General features: G+C 35.1%; 1 protein-coding gene across 2 annotated transcripts in view; it reads left to right on the top strand.

Moving 5' to 3' along the window:
* Nucleotides 1–14,743, top strand: part of EPHA3 (EPH receptor A3) — a 340,054-nt gene extending 325,311 nt beyond the window's left edge. For both annotated transcript variants that reach the window (XM_084875452.1, XM_084875451.1), the window contains exons 16-17: nt 4,897–5,049; nt 12,133–14,743. In XM_084875452.1, the coding sequence (XP_084731578.1) occupies nt 4,897–5,049; nt 12,133–12,238 (259 nt within the window). In that variant the 3' untranslated portion in view covers nt 12,239–14,743. The remainder of the gene's footprint in view (nt 1–4,896; nt 5,050–12,132) is intronic.
* Nucleotides 14,744–15,186: the final 443 nt, after the last annotated feature.

Raw genomic sequence — 15,186 nt, 5'->3', positions numbered from 1 at the left:
CTAAATAAATGTCCTGGGGTTTGATTCTTTGTACCCACAAACCCATAAATAAAAAATATTGCTATTCATGAGATCAAGAGTCTACAACAGTTGACATTAGAGTCTATGTACAGCTACTGTGGAAATCCAAGCTGTGGAGTATGGGGTGTGTGTAGGGGGATGGAGGGTATGCCTGTAGATATTTTAATGTAATATCATCTTCTTTCTAGGTCTCATTTCATTTTCTTATAAAATTTTCTCACATAATATTCATTGTTGTTTCTATCCATTCTGTTTACTGACTCAATGATTTTTTTCCCAATGGACCCAATGTTATATTTAACTAGAGGCCTGGTCCCCTCAGACCAGCCTGCACCCTCTCCAACCTGGGATCCCCTCAGGGGATATCAGACTGCTGGTTTAGGCCTGATCTCTCTCATAATCCTGGATCGCTGGCTCCTATTCGCTCACCTGCCTGCCTGCCTGGTCGCCCCCCTGTTGGCCTGATTGCCCCTTATTGCCTCTGCATGCCAGCCTGATCACCCCTAATTGTCCCCCACTGCTGGTCAGGTCACCTCAACTGCCCCCCAACTGGCCTACTCACCCTTCACTGCCCCCCCTGCCAGACTAATCACCCCTAAATTCCTCCCCCCTGCCAGCCTGGTTGCCTCCAACTGCACCCCCTCACTGGCCTGGTTGCCCCTAACTGCCAGTCTATTCACCCCCCACTGGTCTGGTCATTCCCAACTGCCTCCTCTGCCAGCCTGGTTGCCCCTCAAGGGCCTCCCGCTGACCTGGTCACCCCACATGGCCTGCTGTTCAGTCGTTTTGTCGTTTCTCTCCTAACCCTCAGCCAGCCTGGTTGTAGGTAGCCATCTTGTGAGGGCATTATGGTCAATTTTCATATTACCTCTTTATTATATAGAATTATGGCTGGTGACAAAGACTGCTTCACTCAGGATGGCCATGCCAAATAACCCAAGAAAATATCATGCAAGTTTTGGGACCTGGGTTCCTCAAATTCCTAGAAAAAGCAAGAGATTTTCAGTTATTAAAATAAAGTTCTAAGGAACAAACAAAAACAAGAGATTTTCAATTATTAAAATTAATTGTTTTATCTTTATCTGATGAGTAATTTAAAGGATTATAGAAAACTTGAGGCCCAGTACACAAAGATTCATGCAAGAATAGGCTTTCCTTTCCCTGGCTGCTGGCACCAGCTTCCCTCCAGCACCCGGGACCTGGGCCTTCTCTCTGGCTGCCACCTTCTGCCTTCGCTCTAGCCAGAGCAGAGCCACCTTTCTGCCTTCACTCCAGCTGGAGCAGTGAAGCCTTCTGCCTCTCGCCTTGTCATGCCAATTTGCATAATCCCTTCTTTTTGGCTGTGGACACCGCCATCTTGGTTGTGTAATTACAGACAATTTGCATATTCCATTTTTATTAGATATGAATATATATTCCAAGAGAATAATATACAAAACGTTATATTTATATTTTGTAGTTCATATATTTCTAAAGGAAATATATATATATATATATATATATATATATATATATATATATATTTTTTTTTTTTTTTTTTTTTTTTTTTTTTAAATAATGCCTCTTTTGGCTCTACCTTTTTCTTAAAAAGACAACCTCTGAAAGTTAGTTAAAATTTAACCATATGACATAAACATAAATTATAAATTCCATAATTTTAAGTTTTAATTTATTGATATAATCAAAATGCTTAAAGAAGAGAGGATTTAAGTAGTTGATTTAGTCTAAGAGAAAGCTAATTGAAAAGTCCTCCACTTTCAGCTGTCCTCCACTTCACAAATGATTCTGCCAGTGAGAGAACTAACTACTGATCTGTATTTTCTATGGAGGATGAATATAGAGGGCAAATCAAATTGTCACCATATTATATATTTTTTTAAACTCAGCATTATAATTTCATTAAAATGTGACCAAATTTACCAAATATGTTAATGTATCTCCAACAAAATTCAAATAGTCCATTACATTTCTCTCATGTGTCCCCATAATAGGATTCATGTCTAGAGCATGATATAAAAATTTTCAGATTTAAAAATCTTGACCTCACACTTGTACATGTCTCCTGTATGTCAGGGGGTGAGTTGAAGCAATGTCATCATGGTAATAGAAATTGCCCAATTAAAAATGTCTTTTAAATAATGGGTACAGTTAGCATATACATGGATGTGCCTCGCAGAGACATTTTTTCAGGATAAGAAAAGCTTTTACCACATATCCCAGATGATATGCAAGGTTAGTATTCACAGGTAAAACACTATATAGTTAAAGTGTGTCTGAAAGGATCATTTACTGTCATTTCATGCTATTTCTAAAAATATTGGAATTGATACCTTAAAAAGCTAATTTTTTCTAAAATAATGATAAATTCATGTTGACATATTTTTCACTAGTTTTGGTGTCTTTTGAAAAATAAATATAAATTTTGAACTTAAAAAAACATTTTAAAAGGTGGGCTTTATTTAGGCCAATTATTAATTTTCAATATATATAAAAATGTGAAGTTCTGGTTTAAAAATATTCTAGTATTCACTAACTTGAAATAATATTTAAAGGTTTCAAGAGCTCAATGTTGATTGAATGGCACTGCAATATCCATTTAATCAGCATTGAGCTCTTGAAACTTTTAAATATAAAATGTTCAGAAGAGGCAAAAATCCAAATGTACCCTCTCAGTTGTAACATAAAAAATAGGTCATGACACTTTACAAGACAATGATACTGTCCAAATGTCATGGAGACATTCGGTCCACATCAAAAAGATTCTAAAAGTTTTCTCTACATATTAATTAATGCACCGTGCATCCAGAGATCCCATCCTCAGCTTGCCCTCTGTGCATTTTCTTAAGAAGTACTATTCTTCTTTAAACATACTTAATATAAATCTAGCTCTTCTGCATGATTCAAACCCTGGTCCATCTATCTAACCTCATGTTCCATTACTAGCTAAACTACTGAGGTAAGAAGAATAATTAGCAATACAACCACAACAAAATTATTAGACCAAGAAAATATGGTAGTATTTTCCATGTATCAATCCTATAGACTAAAAGTACAAATAAATATAGACTATTTGAACCCAGGGACATTTCTAAGATGAAGTAATAGGAAAATTGTCCACCTGGGTACTGGTTCTAGTCTCATGAGTTAAAGGAGAATTAAAGAGGTTACTGAGCCCTGGCTTCTTTGGCTCAGTGGATAGAGTGTTGGCCTGCTGACTGAATGGTCCCAGGTTCGATTCAGGTCGGGAGCACATGCCCAGGTTGTGTGATCAATCCCCAGTGGGGAGCATGCAGGAGGTAGCAAATCGATGATTCTCTATCATCATTGATGTTTCTATCTTTATCTCCCTCTCTCTTCCTCTCTTAAATCAATCAATCTATCTATTTATCTATCTATCTATCTATCTATATATATATATATATATATATATATATATATATTTTTTTTTTTTTTTTTTTTTTTTTTTTAAAGAGGTTACTGAGAGCTGAAAAACCTACCCCAGGGCAGTTCACAAAAGGCTGCTAGGCTGCTTCTTTGGGCTCTTCTGGGGTGAAAATATGCTCTTTTCCATTTCTTTTCCATCCCTTTGGTCCACCATATGACAGTTGGTAATAGATCTATGGTTAGGCCTGTAATTATAGAAAACAATGCTAGAAATTCTCTTTTTAAAAAAATCTTTTTTATTGATTTCAGAAAGAGGAAGGGAGAAGGGGAGAGAGATAGAAACATCAATGATGACAGAGAATCATTGATTGGCTGCCTTCTGCACACCCCCGATATGGAAGAAGCCTGCAGCCAGGACATGTGCCCTGATACAGAATTGAACCAGCAACCTCTTGGTGCATGGGGTCAACACTCCACCACTGACCCACAATGGATGGACCATAAAGTCTTCTTAATGTTCATTATATTGTGCAATACAAATCACAGTAATAATTAATTTCTCTCTTTTTTAATTGTATTAAATGTTTTGGGATGACATTGATTAATAAGATTATATAGGTATTAAGTGTATAATTCTAATAATACATGATCCGTATATTGCATTCTATGTTCACCACCTAAAGTTAAGTCTCCTTCTATCACCATATATTGAACCCTCTTTACCCTCCTCTGTCTCTCCTGTAGCCCCCATCACTTTGGTAACCACCATACTGCCATCTGCGTCTACGAGTTTTTTGTTTGTTTGTTGTTGTTGTTGTTTTTTGTCTTGTTGGTTACTTTATGTTTTACTTCTCACATATGAGTGAAATCATATCATATTTTGTTAAATAAGTAGAATGAAAAAGTCTCTTTTTATTATTAACTTATCCATCATCTATCTCTTCATATACTATATAGACAATTGTACATATATATATGTACAATAGATTTTCAAAATATATATATATTGAACTCTATATATAGAGGTATAACTATCTATATATAATGAACTCTCCTTTAGGTGTTGTCATGCAATAATTCCATTTGTTATTCATCACTGCATTTCACTCTTTTTGTTATTTTTATTTTTATTGACATTTGTGACATTATTTAAATCTGTGCTGACTTCGTGTCTTGCTATAAGTATAGTTTATGTTGTCCAAATTGTCATTTAGACAGACAGTAACCTGAACATTGGTCAGGATTTAATATGGGAAACCAAATCCATCATTAAAGTAGACAACAACTTATTCAGTGCATCATGTTTGTAACAACTGTATCCTAAATTAAGATCATCTTTGCTAATGATTAAATGGATTAAATTAGTAAAGTATATATGGATATATTTATACACTTCACTGGCCAAATTTCAATGTTTTAAAAAGATATCAAATCTTGACATCCAGAAACTCTGCTGACTCCTCTCTCCCTTTGGTATTATTTTTCTTGCAGGCCGTCAAACCTTCTTCTGGACCAAAGCAATGTCGACATCACTACCTTCCGCACAAGTGACTGGCTTAATGGTGTTCGCACAGCACCATGCAAAGAAATCTTCACAGGCGTGGAATACAGTTCTTGTGACACCATAGCCAAGATTTCTACAGAGTAAGAAAAAGTTTTTAAGAGGACTGAATGATTCTAAACTTTCTACTGAACATACATGTTTTGGGTTAATGTGTTATAAATATTAGTTGAACCTCTGATTACTTACTATCTCCTGTAACCACTGAATAATTAAATATAATATGATGTGTTTCTTAGACAGAAATATTTGGATCCTGGGTCTCTCTCTTTATAAATAACACATTTTAGGTTTATGTGTATTGATGTATCTTCTTCCTTCACAAAAAGTGTGTTCACTGATCTATGACCTACTTCATATACATTACAACAGATACATTTTTGTACCCAACTTCAAAGACCCAAGCCCCTAACTGAAAACATGAGCAGATAGGGCATGATGATTTTGTGTTTTCTGTTACTTTTAACAAAACCTAGTTTCTATGAAAATGGAAAATAAAACTGTAAGTGGATAACTGGTATACAGGGAGACATGCTAAAGTCAGAAGCGGCTTTCACAGCTGCTAAAATAATCATATCATCATCTATGATTGAGTCTATGAAGGATTTCGCATTTGAAAATTAAGTTACAAATAAGTTTAAGGTATTACTTTATTGTATTCCTTAAAAAGCTTATTTTCAGTTTAGAAAAACAGAATCTGCACTAATAAAAGAGAAATATGCAAATTGACCATACCGCCAGGACATCCACCAGCCAATCGGGAGTTAATATGCAAATCAATCCAAACAAAACTGGTGGGATAATTTGCATATGCAGGCGTGGAGCAGCTGGGCAAATTGGAATGCCTATTATGAAGGGGAGGGTGGGGGACAGAGGGAGCTACAGGAGTGGCACTCAGGCCAGAGCAGTGAAGACTGAAGCCTCTGGCCAGAGTGAAGACTTAAGGTGGCGGCCAGAGTGAAGGCCTGGGTCCTAGGTGCCAGAGGAAAATCAGTGCCAGCAGCCAGGGAAGGAAAGCCTCTTGCATGAATCTTCATGCTATGGGCCTTTAGTATACATAGTTAATATGGATTGATGTGTTAAAAGCCAATAATAATTAAATATGATGTATTTCTTAGACAGAGATATTTGGATAATAGCAATTCTTTGACTTGGGAAACCCCTGGGCTTAAGGGAAGGGGGTTTAGCAAGTGAATCCAGTGACTAGTCAATAACAGTATCTTTGTTCACAAGTTATGGTAATTGGGAACTGGCAGTAAAAAACCAGAAGCCATATTCTTCTTCCTGTTAATGAGAGTCAGTTTACTTCATTTCTTAATGTAACCTGCATCATTCTTTTCTTTTTCTGCACAGTGACTTTTCCTGCACTCCCATGAACATTAGATAAAAATGACGTTCTCAGCCTTTAGTCATGCATTCTTAGTTTGCTACTCAACTCACTAGGGCCCAACTCTCTTAACTCTAAGCCCTCAAAAGAAAATTTTGATGGACTCAGTCCTGCTTATAGATGACACCTTCAAAGTTCATATGTTTCCTATTATACAACTATTTCTGTTCATAGATGGCATGAACTTGGCTCTAAGAGCCTTTTCCTGAGGGTAAAATAGAGAACTGTTCCAAAAAAAAGCAAAGCTTTTGTGTTGGTCAAATACACCAACTTATACATAGTTTTGTAGCTTGTACAGTTTGTTTGCAAACTGTGTCCATCTTTGTTTCAGAACCTTCTATCTTTCATCTTTGTTTCTTAAAACAATCTCTTCGTTGCCCTCGATTTCCTTTGCCTTAACCTCTCCTACCAATATTTGAATGTTTAAATACTGTTGAATATTTAAAGCTTTCATTATCATCTTGTCAATCATTTAAACAAAGCCAATACAGAATAGCTATCAAAAAGGAATGTGGAGTGCAATTAATCTATACTAATAATAGCCTAGGGCCATCACAACCTAAACAACCAGACTGAGGACTGGTCACCAGGAAGTGCATGGAGCACCTCTTGGGTCCCTCCCCTGTGGCCCATAAGACTAGTGCAGGCAGGCAGGTGGGGTGGTGGGGTGGGTGGTCAGGGCAAGTCAGAGCGTTGAGGACACTAATGACCTCAACTTTGACTCAGCAACTTCGGATCAGGCCCAGAGAGAGACCTGGAGAGAGAGGCAGGTTCTGATAAGCAGCCGCTGTGTCTGCTGGTGAGGCCTGGAAAAAGAGAGAGGCAGGGCATGATCAGCAGCTGCTGCGGATGCTGCAGATCAGGCCCAGAGATAGGCCTGGAGAGAGAGACAGCTGTTAGCAGAGAATTGTTCTTAAGAAATAAGCTCATTCTAGTCTATTTAACCTGTGTTGGCATTCCTGTTTGAAGTGAAATGCACTGTTTATTAAATATACTTCTGAATCAAATCTGCAACATGCCTTGAGTTTCCAAAATAGTTAATTTTATCATAGACAATCATAGGATATAGTAATATATTTAAATATTTTTAATTCTTACTTTATTAATATAAACAGTTGGGGTTATGATATATAAGACACCTGCCTTGGGGCACAGAAGCATAAGAGAGAGCAAACACACTTGAATATTTCCACACCATTTCCAGATTTTCAAAGGCAACATTTTATAAATGTTTATTTTAAATAAAATATCAACACTTATAGCTTTTAAATAATGAAGTGGATGAGACAGAACATTGTTAATATTACTGCCATCTCACAACTTAAATATAGTCAGACGTAAGTTGTGAATATGGTAAGAAACTATTTGTTTAAAAAGGTGAAGTGGCAGCATTTGTTACATTTCCAATTGAGGAATGTATTTGTCTCAACAATACAGTGTTAGAGAATAAGCTCTTTTTTGCTGGTTAAAATATTTTCACTTGGTAGTTATTATTATTATTTAAACAATATGTACATTCAAGATGAAAACTGACTTTCCTGATACTCAACTCTTTCAGGTTTGTTTTTCACACTGTCTCATAGTTTCAGATCTCTCTGTATCTCAGACTCCACAATTATCTTTCTTCTGTCCTTTCTCTTGAATTCAGGAACAAGATAGAATTAAGATCTATTGACCTGAAATTCCTTGAAAAGTATTGTTTATTAGATCTCAGTACGGTGTATCTTTTGCCCATAGTTTATACTACAAAAAATGAGAATTAAAAGAAAAATACATTTAATACACTAATTATTTGGGTAATTCTAATGAGGCAACATTGATATTTCAAGTCTTTTAAGACATTTAACCCAATATTTCATCCTCTTTTCAGTCTTAAGTTTATTATTTGAATTTCTTTCAATCCTTATTTTCTTTGTGCCATTCAGACTCAATTCAGAAATCATTCCCTTGACTAAATAACACCAGAGAGTCTTCTAAAATTACATAGTGATAACTAAAAAAGAATATTGAATTTTTTTATTCATATTATCAAATCACAGAAAAAGTTCAATAGGGCTTCAAACTTAAATAAACATTAACTTATTTCAGTTAGTTCAGGATTTCATTTACAGCAAGCTACTCAAGTCATTTCATTTTCAGATGAAATCCAGAAAATATGTAATTTTATTCAGTATATATAACATATTTTAAAATAACATTATTTAATAGCCTAAGATGGATTTCAGAAGGTTAATGTAAGAAGGGAAGAGAGAATGAGAAAGGGGGCAAAAGTGACCATAGACTCTGGAGAGAGAATGAAGTGTGTGGAATGAATATTAGGCAGATTAATTGCAACATGTCATTATCCTGTTCTCTTAGATGCCATTTTCCAAGTGTCATCACCTATCCTTTTGCCTTTGAAGTACCATATAGCTCATTAACCTCTGGTCTCAATCTTGAGTTGCCCTGTGGTCTTGAACTTATCCACTGCCCTCTGAGCAGGGCAGTCAAAATGATATAAGCATGTGGGGAGTGTTATTGAGACTATAGCAACTGCATGTTTAGAACAATTTTGTACATGGCAAGGTGGTGAGTAGAAAACATTATAGAGGGAGTAGAAAGAGTGGAGAGTCCATAAAAAAAAAAACCAAGCTAAATCATAACCTAAAGTGATTATTGCTTTAATTACCTTTTCCAATATAATCCTTAGCATTAAACATAGAATTATGCTTATTATCAAATTTTGCTTATATTGGGTTCTGAGACATGGAATCTAAAAGTTTCATGAAGATTTCTTGAGGCGTGAGCTTGGAACATACATCTATATAGAAGTGATGAGTGGGCATTGGGCTGAAGAAGACTCAGTCTTTCCTAGTGAGTCAAGAGCCCCAGAGTTGGGCTGGCCCTTCGGAGAGTTCTGTGAATGCTCAGCATCTGATGTTTACCTGGCTGATAAGGTCCAGGTGCTCCAGAGGGAGGTCAGAGCCAAGAGACATAGCATGGCACTGTGTCCTATTACTCTGCCATTGTGCTTAAATTTCTCAAAGAGCTCAGGAAATTAGTATACTACCTTGAAACATTATTTTTTTTTCTGCTATCAATTATTATCTTTTTTTGAGCTTTTAAAAAAGGAGAAAAGGAAAAGACACATATTGAGTCATAAAAATATGATTAAATTGGAAGAAAGATGTTAGAAGAAATACAAAAATAGAAAGGATCTATTGATTTGTATGCATATATTTATATCTGCCTTGTTTTCTGACTTTGATATAATTTGGGGATTAGAATGGAAATGTTTGTTGTTCATTTTGAAGATAGATGCAAGGTGTATAAAGAATAAAAATCCCATAAAATGCACATTCTTTCAAAAGTGGGGTTCAATATAAACAGCCTATATCCTCTAAGTGAAGGTTTCATTATCCACAGTTACATGAAGAGTGACAAATCTGATGTCACTTCCCACTAGCCTTTTTGGTGAAGCAAGGCAGCTGAAGAGTATGATTATAGAGAGGACCTTCGGAAAAATACAAGGTGTTTATAGAAAATTTATCAGCCCCTTGAATGGCACCAGGGTGGTGATCTGCAGATCATCAGAAATTTTCTTGCCAGATCAGGTGATAGGCATGCAACCATTCTTGGTTAATTTTATGCAGGAGATACTTAATTTCATCTAAATTGCTTTTAAATTGTTACCTGTTTTCTGCTTGCCCACCTTTACTACTTGGGAACTCATTTCTTAAAAAAATCATTAGTCTGCCAAAACCGGTTTGGCTCAATGGATAGAGCGTTGGCTTGGGGATTGAAAGGTCCCAGGTTCGATTCTGGTACAAGGGCATGTACCTTGGTTGCAGGCATATCCCCAGTAGGGGGTATGCAAGAGGCAGCTGATCGATGACTCTCTCTCATTGATGTTTCTAACTCTCTATCTCTCTCCCTTCCTCTCTGTACAAAATCAATAAAATATATTTTTAAAAAGTTATTAGTCCATTGCTATGTAGTTGAAACTCCCAATTTCTCATTCTTTCCTTTAGGCTCAATATAAAGGAGGTGTGTGTGTGTGTGTGTGTGTGTGTGTGTGTGTGTGTGTGATTGTTTTCTTCTTGCCATTCTCAATTTGCCTGGGTCTCTTTGATAACTGATACTTGACTTCTCTATCAGTTTCCCCAGATAATTGTATTTTGGACTATTGATTCATTCTTTAGTAAGTACATATTGAGCACCTACTAAATGATAACCATTGCTCAGAGTATGGTTGCTAAGCAGAGTACAAAACCAATAAGAATGCCTATTCATATGAAATTTGCATTCTTGTGGAGCAAAATAGAGAATTAAGAAAATAAATCAGAAAGCAAGGTAATATGGTGAATAGTAAAAATGTTTGGAAGAAAATGAAACAAGAAAATAAAACATGAAGTGGAGGTAAATATATAGAGAGGTTTTATAATACAATATTAAATAGAAGGAAGGTCTCATGAGATAAGGATGTTTGAGCCAATATTGAGAGAGGGGAATACAGGAAATAATCACTTGAGTGAAGAATATTTAATTAATAATTTGCACATGTTCATATAACATTTTTTTCTTAATGAAATTTTTTTTGTTCTTATAATCTTCATTTTATGTCTGGTTTCTAAGTTTAAACTATTTTAAATTTAGTAACTTTGATAGAAATAAATTCTTACAATTTTTCTACTTTGAAAGCAATTTATACTTTTAAGAAATTGTTCCAGTTATCTATGGCTGACAATCAACTGTTTTAAAACTTAAAGGCTAAAACAACAATTTTCTTGCATATCACAATGTCATGGGTTATGAATTTGGACAGAGCTAGGCAAGCAGTTCTGCTGTAGTGTTAGTGCTGACTGAAGTTTCATCTAACAGGAATATGGTCTTGTCTGGAGGGCTGGAGATGGTTTCATTCCTGCCTCATGGTGCACGTGGCTGCACAGCGGAGACTGCAGGCTAACTACTTTCAGATGGCCTCTCCAATGTCCCCGGGTAGTTAGACTTCATATGTGGCACTTCGCAGCCCAGAGAGTGTGCCCTAAGGGAAGAGAAGTTGAATCTGGCAGTTTCTGAATACCGAGTGTAGAAACTGATACAGTATAATTTCTGACATACTCTGTCAATCAAAGTAGTCCTGGCACTGGCCCAGATTCAATGGAATGGGATAATGCCCCACAAAGAATGTGTGACCATCTATATCAGTGTCCTGGGATTGTCATAACAAATTACCACTAATGTATTGGCTTAAATAACCAAAATTTGTTTTCTCACATTTCTGGAGTCCAGAAGTCAGAAATCAAGATGTTAGCAGGGCTACAAGTCTCTAAGGTTGAATCTTTCCTTACTTCTTCCAGCTTCTGGTGAATCCCAGCATTCCTTGGCTTATGGCAACAATCTCTGCTTCCATCTACACATGTATCTCTTTTCTTTGTCACTGCATGTCCTTTTCTGTATCTAATAAGAATAGTTTCACCAGATTTATAGTGCACCCTAATCCAGTATTATCTCATCTTGATCTTTGTCTTAATTATATACACCAATACCCTAGTGTAGTTCTTGGTGGACATTAATTTTGAGGGGACACTATTCAACCCACTATAATATTTATATTCTTATACAATATTAGAGGTGAAATGGCCAGGATACTATACATTGATTATGTAAAAATAAAAATTATGTCCAAACCACTAAGATATATAATTTTACAAGTTTTGCTAACTGAAAATGTCATGCTTACATACTATCCAGAAAACCATTATTCTCACCAAACATTTTCTCTTTTTTTTTTTTACAGTGACATGAAAAAGGTTGGTGTCACTGTGGTTGGGCCACAGAAGAAGATCATCAGTAGCATTAAAGCTCTAGAAACACAATCAAAGAATGGTCCAGTCCCAGTGTAAAGGGCTATTTTTCAAAGGAAATGGTGGCTGTGGAAGATGTAGCATCACTCTGCAGACAGATGATAATGCTGGAGATACTGGTGGAACTTTCAAACTCTATAAGACACTCATATATGAGTACAAATGCCTTAAAATGGAATATAAAAACTCTATATTTTCCCATATCATTTAGCGGATTGGATGGGTGTTATTTTGTTTTGCAATTGATTTTTTATATTAGTTGATGGATGAAATTAAAATTCTTCAGCATGAAATGATGAAGAGCTAGCCTAGAGCCATGGATCATATACTGACTATTATAAAAACAAAACAAATGAAATAACAAAATGAACATAATGGCTCTGTTCACTACTAGCCACAAAGGAAAAGACATGTGATATTTTTCTATACAGAAGAAATCTGTAACAGGTATTTTTTTTCTTTACAAGCAAGAAAAACAGAGGAATTTATACCTCAGACTATCTGGCCATATTTACTACCTTTTCATTGTAATATTCTCTTTTATCTGTTAAAAAGCATATAAAGTTTGTAGCTGTTTTAAGTACCATACATTTACAATTATTAGCTTTGTTAAGTATTACCATGTAAAATGTGTCTTAATTTTGAAGAAAAGTACATATTTATTTTCTTTCTAATTGTTTTTATTGTTTTCTATTTATGCCTCAATGACTTAATTTGGATTTGTTATAGCCCAGTGCCAAATGCTCTCTCAAATTGTCAGCAGTAGGAAACATGGAAAACTAAACAGGGAATGATGGGCTTCTTTCCAGATTTTCAAAACATCCATGTATATATAGAAACCAAGTCATTTCCCTGCTCATTCACTATCCAAATCTCACAGTCTGAATTATCTCACACATTTTTGTCTCTCCATTTAATATAAAATATATGCTCCTAATTTAGTGTAATATACTGACTTCTAAGTAATAGAGTCTCAATGGCATACCTGCCCTACTCTGGTGATTAGGAAACCATTCATTGGTAAAGAAGCTAAGTTAGAGCTCCTAAATAGAGAATAGCTATCCTGGAAATTATTGGAATCCTATTTCAATTGCTGCATTAATTGGCAACACAGCCTATTGGCCAATGCATAAGTATAATAAAAAGCAATCACTTTCTGACAGGCTATGAAATGTCACTCAATATCTTAGCTTATAATTTTTTAGCTGTTTTTAGCTAATGATTATAACTAAACTACTCATCTGAATCAGGGGGGTTTAGTTTAATTAATTAAACATTGTAATAATCTATTGCAGGTATTGTTATATTAAAGAGTCTTTCACTGAAATGCACCTGTTGTAATGTTGCTGTATAAATTAGAAGCATTAAATTACTTTACATAAACAGTATAATTTTTGAAATAAATAAAATGGGTATCTAGCAAATGATTCAAAATCTGTAGGCAGTGGAGAGATCTCTCATTATGAGAACTTAGAATTACTATTTCATAAAGGTCAAATATGAGCATAATCAGTAATATTTGAAAAGCTGTACCTGGTATAGATCTAGCCACTAAAACATTTTAGCTCTATCTGTATATTCTAATGCTGATATTAGAGAACAATAAATATGTATGTCATAAGAATACATTGGATAAAAATACTGAAAACTTTATGTTGTTATGCAAAATGGAACATTATACAGCTTACAATCAAATCAAAATTCACAAGTGCTAATATGTTGTAAGTTTACTGTAATAAGGTTTAAGTTGTGTTCTTTCACATACGAGATTATTTCTTAAATTTGGCAATATTACTTATAGTCAAATCATCCAACTAGAATTTTATATTGGATATAGAAGAGCATGAATTTTTATAAAATTATATACAATGATAAAATTAATTACAAATTTTACTTAAGCCTAGAAGAAGCTAAAACCATTTTGTAATCAAAATTTTGTGTTGTGGAATGTTAGATTGAGACCTAATTCTGGCTTCAATCTCATTTTATCCCAAACTAGCATTTACTTTTCTATTCTGAGCATACTCAATGAAATCTGTGTATTTCATAAACTAATAGAAGTTGAGGGTTGTTATTTTGCCTATGGTTTCCATTTGAAAGTATAAGTCATATACACAGCATTATTACTCTTCATTTTTTCACTATTTTTCTGCCCGACCTCTTATACATTTACTTTACACAATTCTTACCCTGTACATATGTAAACATAACAGTGTACGATTCTTAACTGTGCAGTAGAGGTACTAGATGCTGATGGCCATCTCTTTGTACAGAAACTGCATTGACTTCCCATAAACATGAAACCATATCTTCATACAGTGGTATGTACCATATTATCTGTTTTGTATCTCAAATTTGATTTATATATATTATTTATTTCTGGTACCTTGCCCAGATTATTCTGTACTAAGTATCAACTAAACCATGTATAAATGTGATATGATTGAAAATATGTATTTACTTTAAACTTGTCTTTTCAAAACAGTACTCATTTAGTTTATGTTGTACAATGTAGATGGCCTCTTACTAATGTAAAATGATTTGTAGTGGGAACATTTATATTTTTATAATAAACATAATGAAAATATTTTTTACAGAATGAAATTCAGAAGTGGTCTTTGAAACTTTTAAATATATTATTAAAATATGTGCCTATTTAAACAACAAAACAATGAAATTTATATGAGTCATGAAGAATGTGCTTCTGTTTCTTTTTTCTCCTTTAGTGAAGAGGGATTCATGTTATGCTCTTGATGTAGTGGGTATGATTATGTGGAGTAATTGATCTAAGCCAAGGGATTAGAAGTGTCAGAGTAGGCCAAAACCCGTTTGGCTCAGTGGATAGAGCATCAGTCTGCGGACTGAAAGGTCCCAGGTTCGATTCCTGTCAAGGGCATGTACATTGGTTGTGGGCACATCCCCAGTAGAGGGTGTGCAGGAGGCAGCTGGTCGATGTTTCTAGCTCTCTATCCCTTTCTCTTCCTCTC

This window comes from Pipistrellus hanaki (assembly GCF_964339955.1).
Source record: "Pipistrellus hanaki genome assembly, chromosome: 2".
NCBI classification, from domain to species: domain Eukaryota; kingdom Metazoa; phylum Chordata; class Mammalia; order Chiroptera; family Vespertilionidae; genus Pipistrellus; species Pipistrellus hanaki.
Note: the sequence above shows the minus strand (reverse complement) of the source record. Positions and strands in the feature narration are given on the sequence as shown.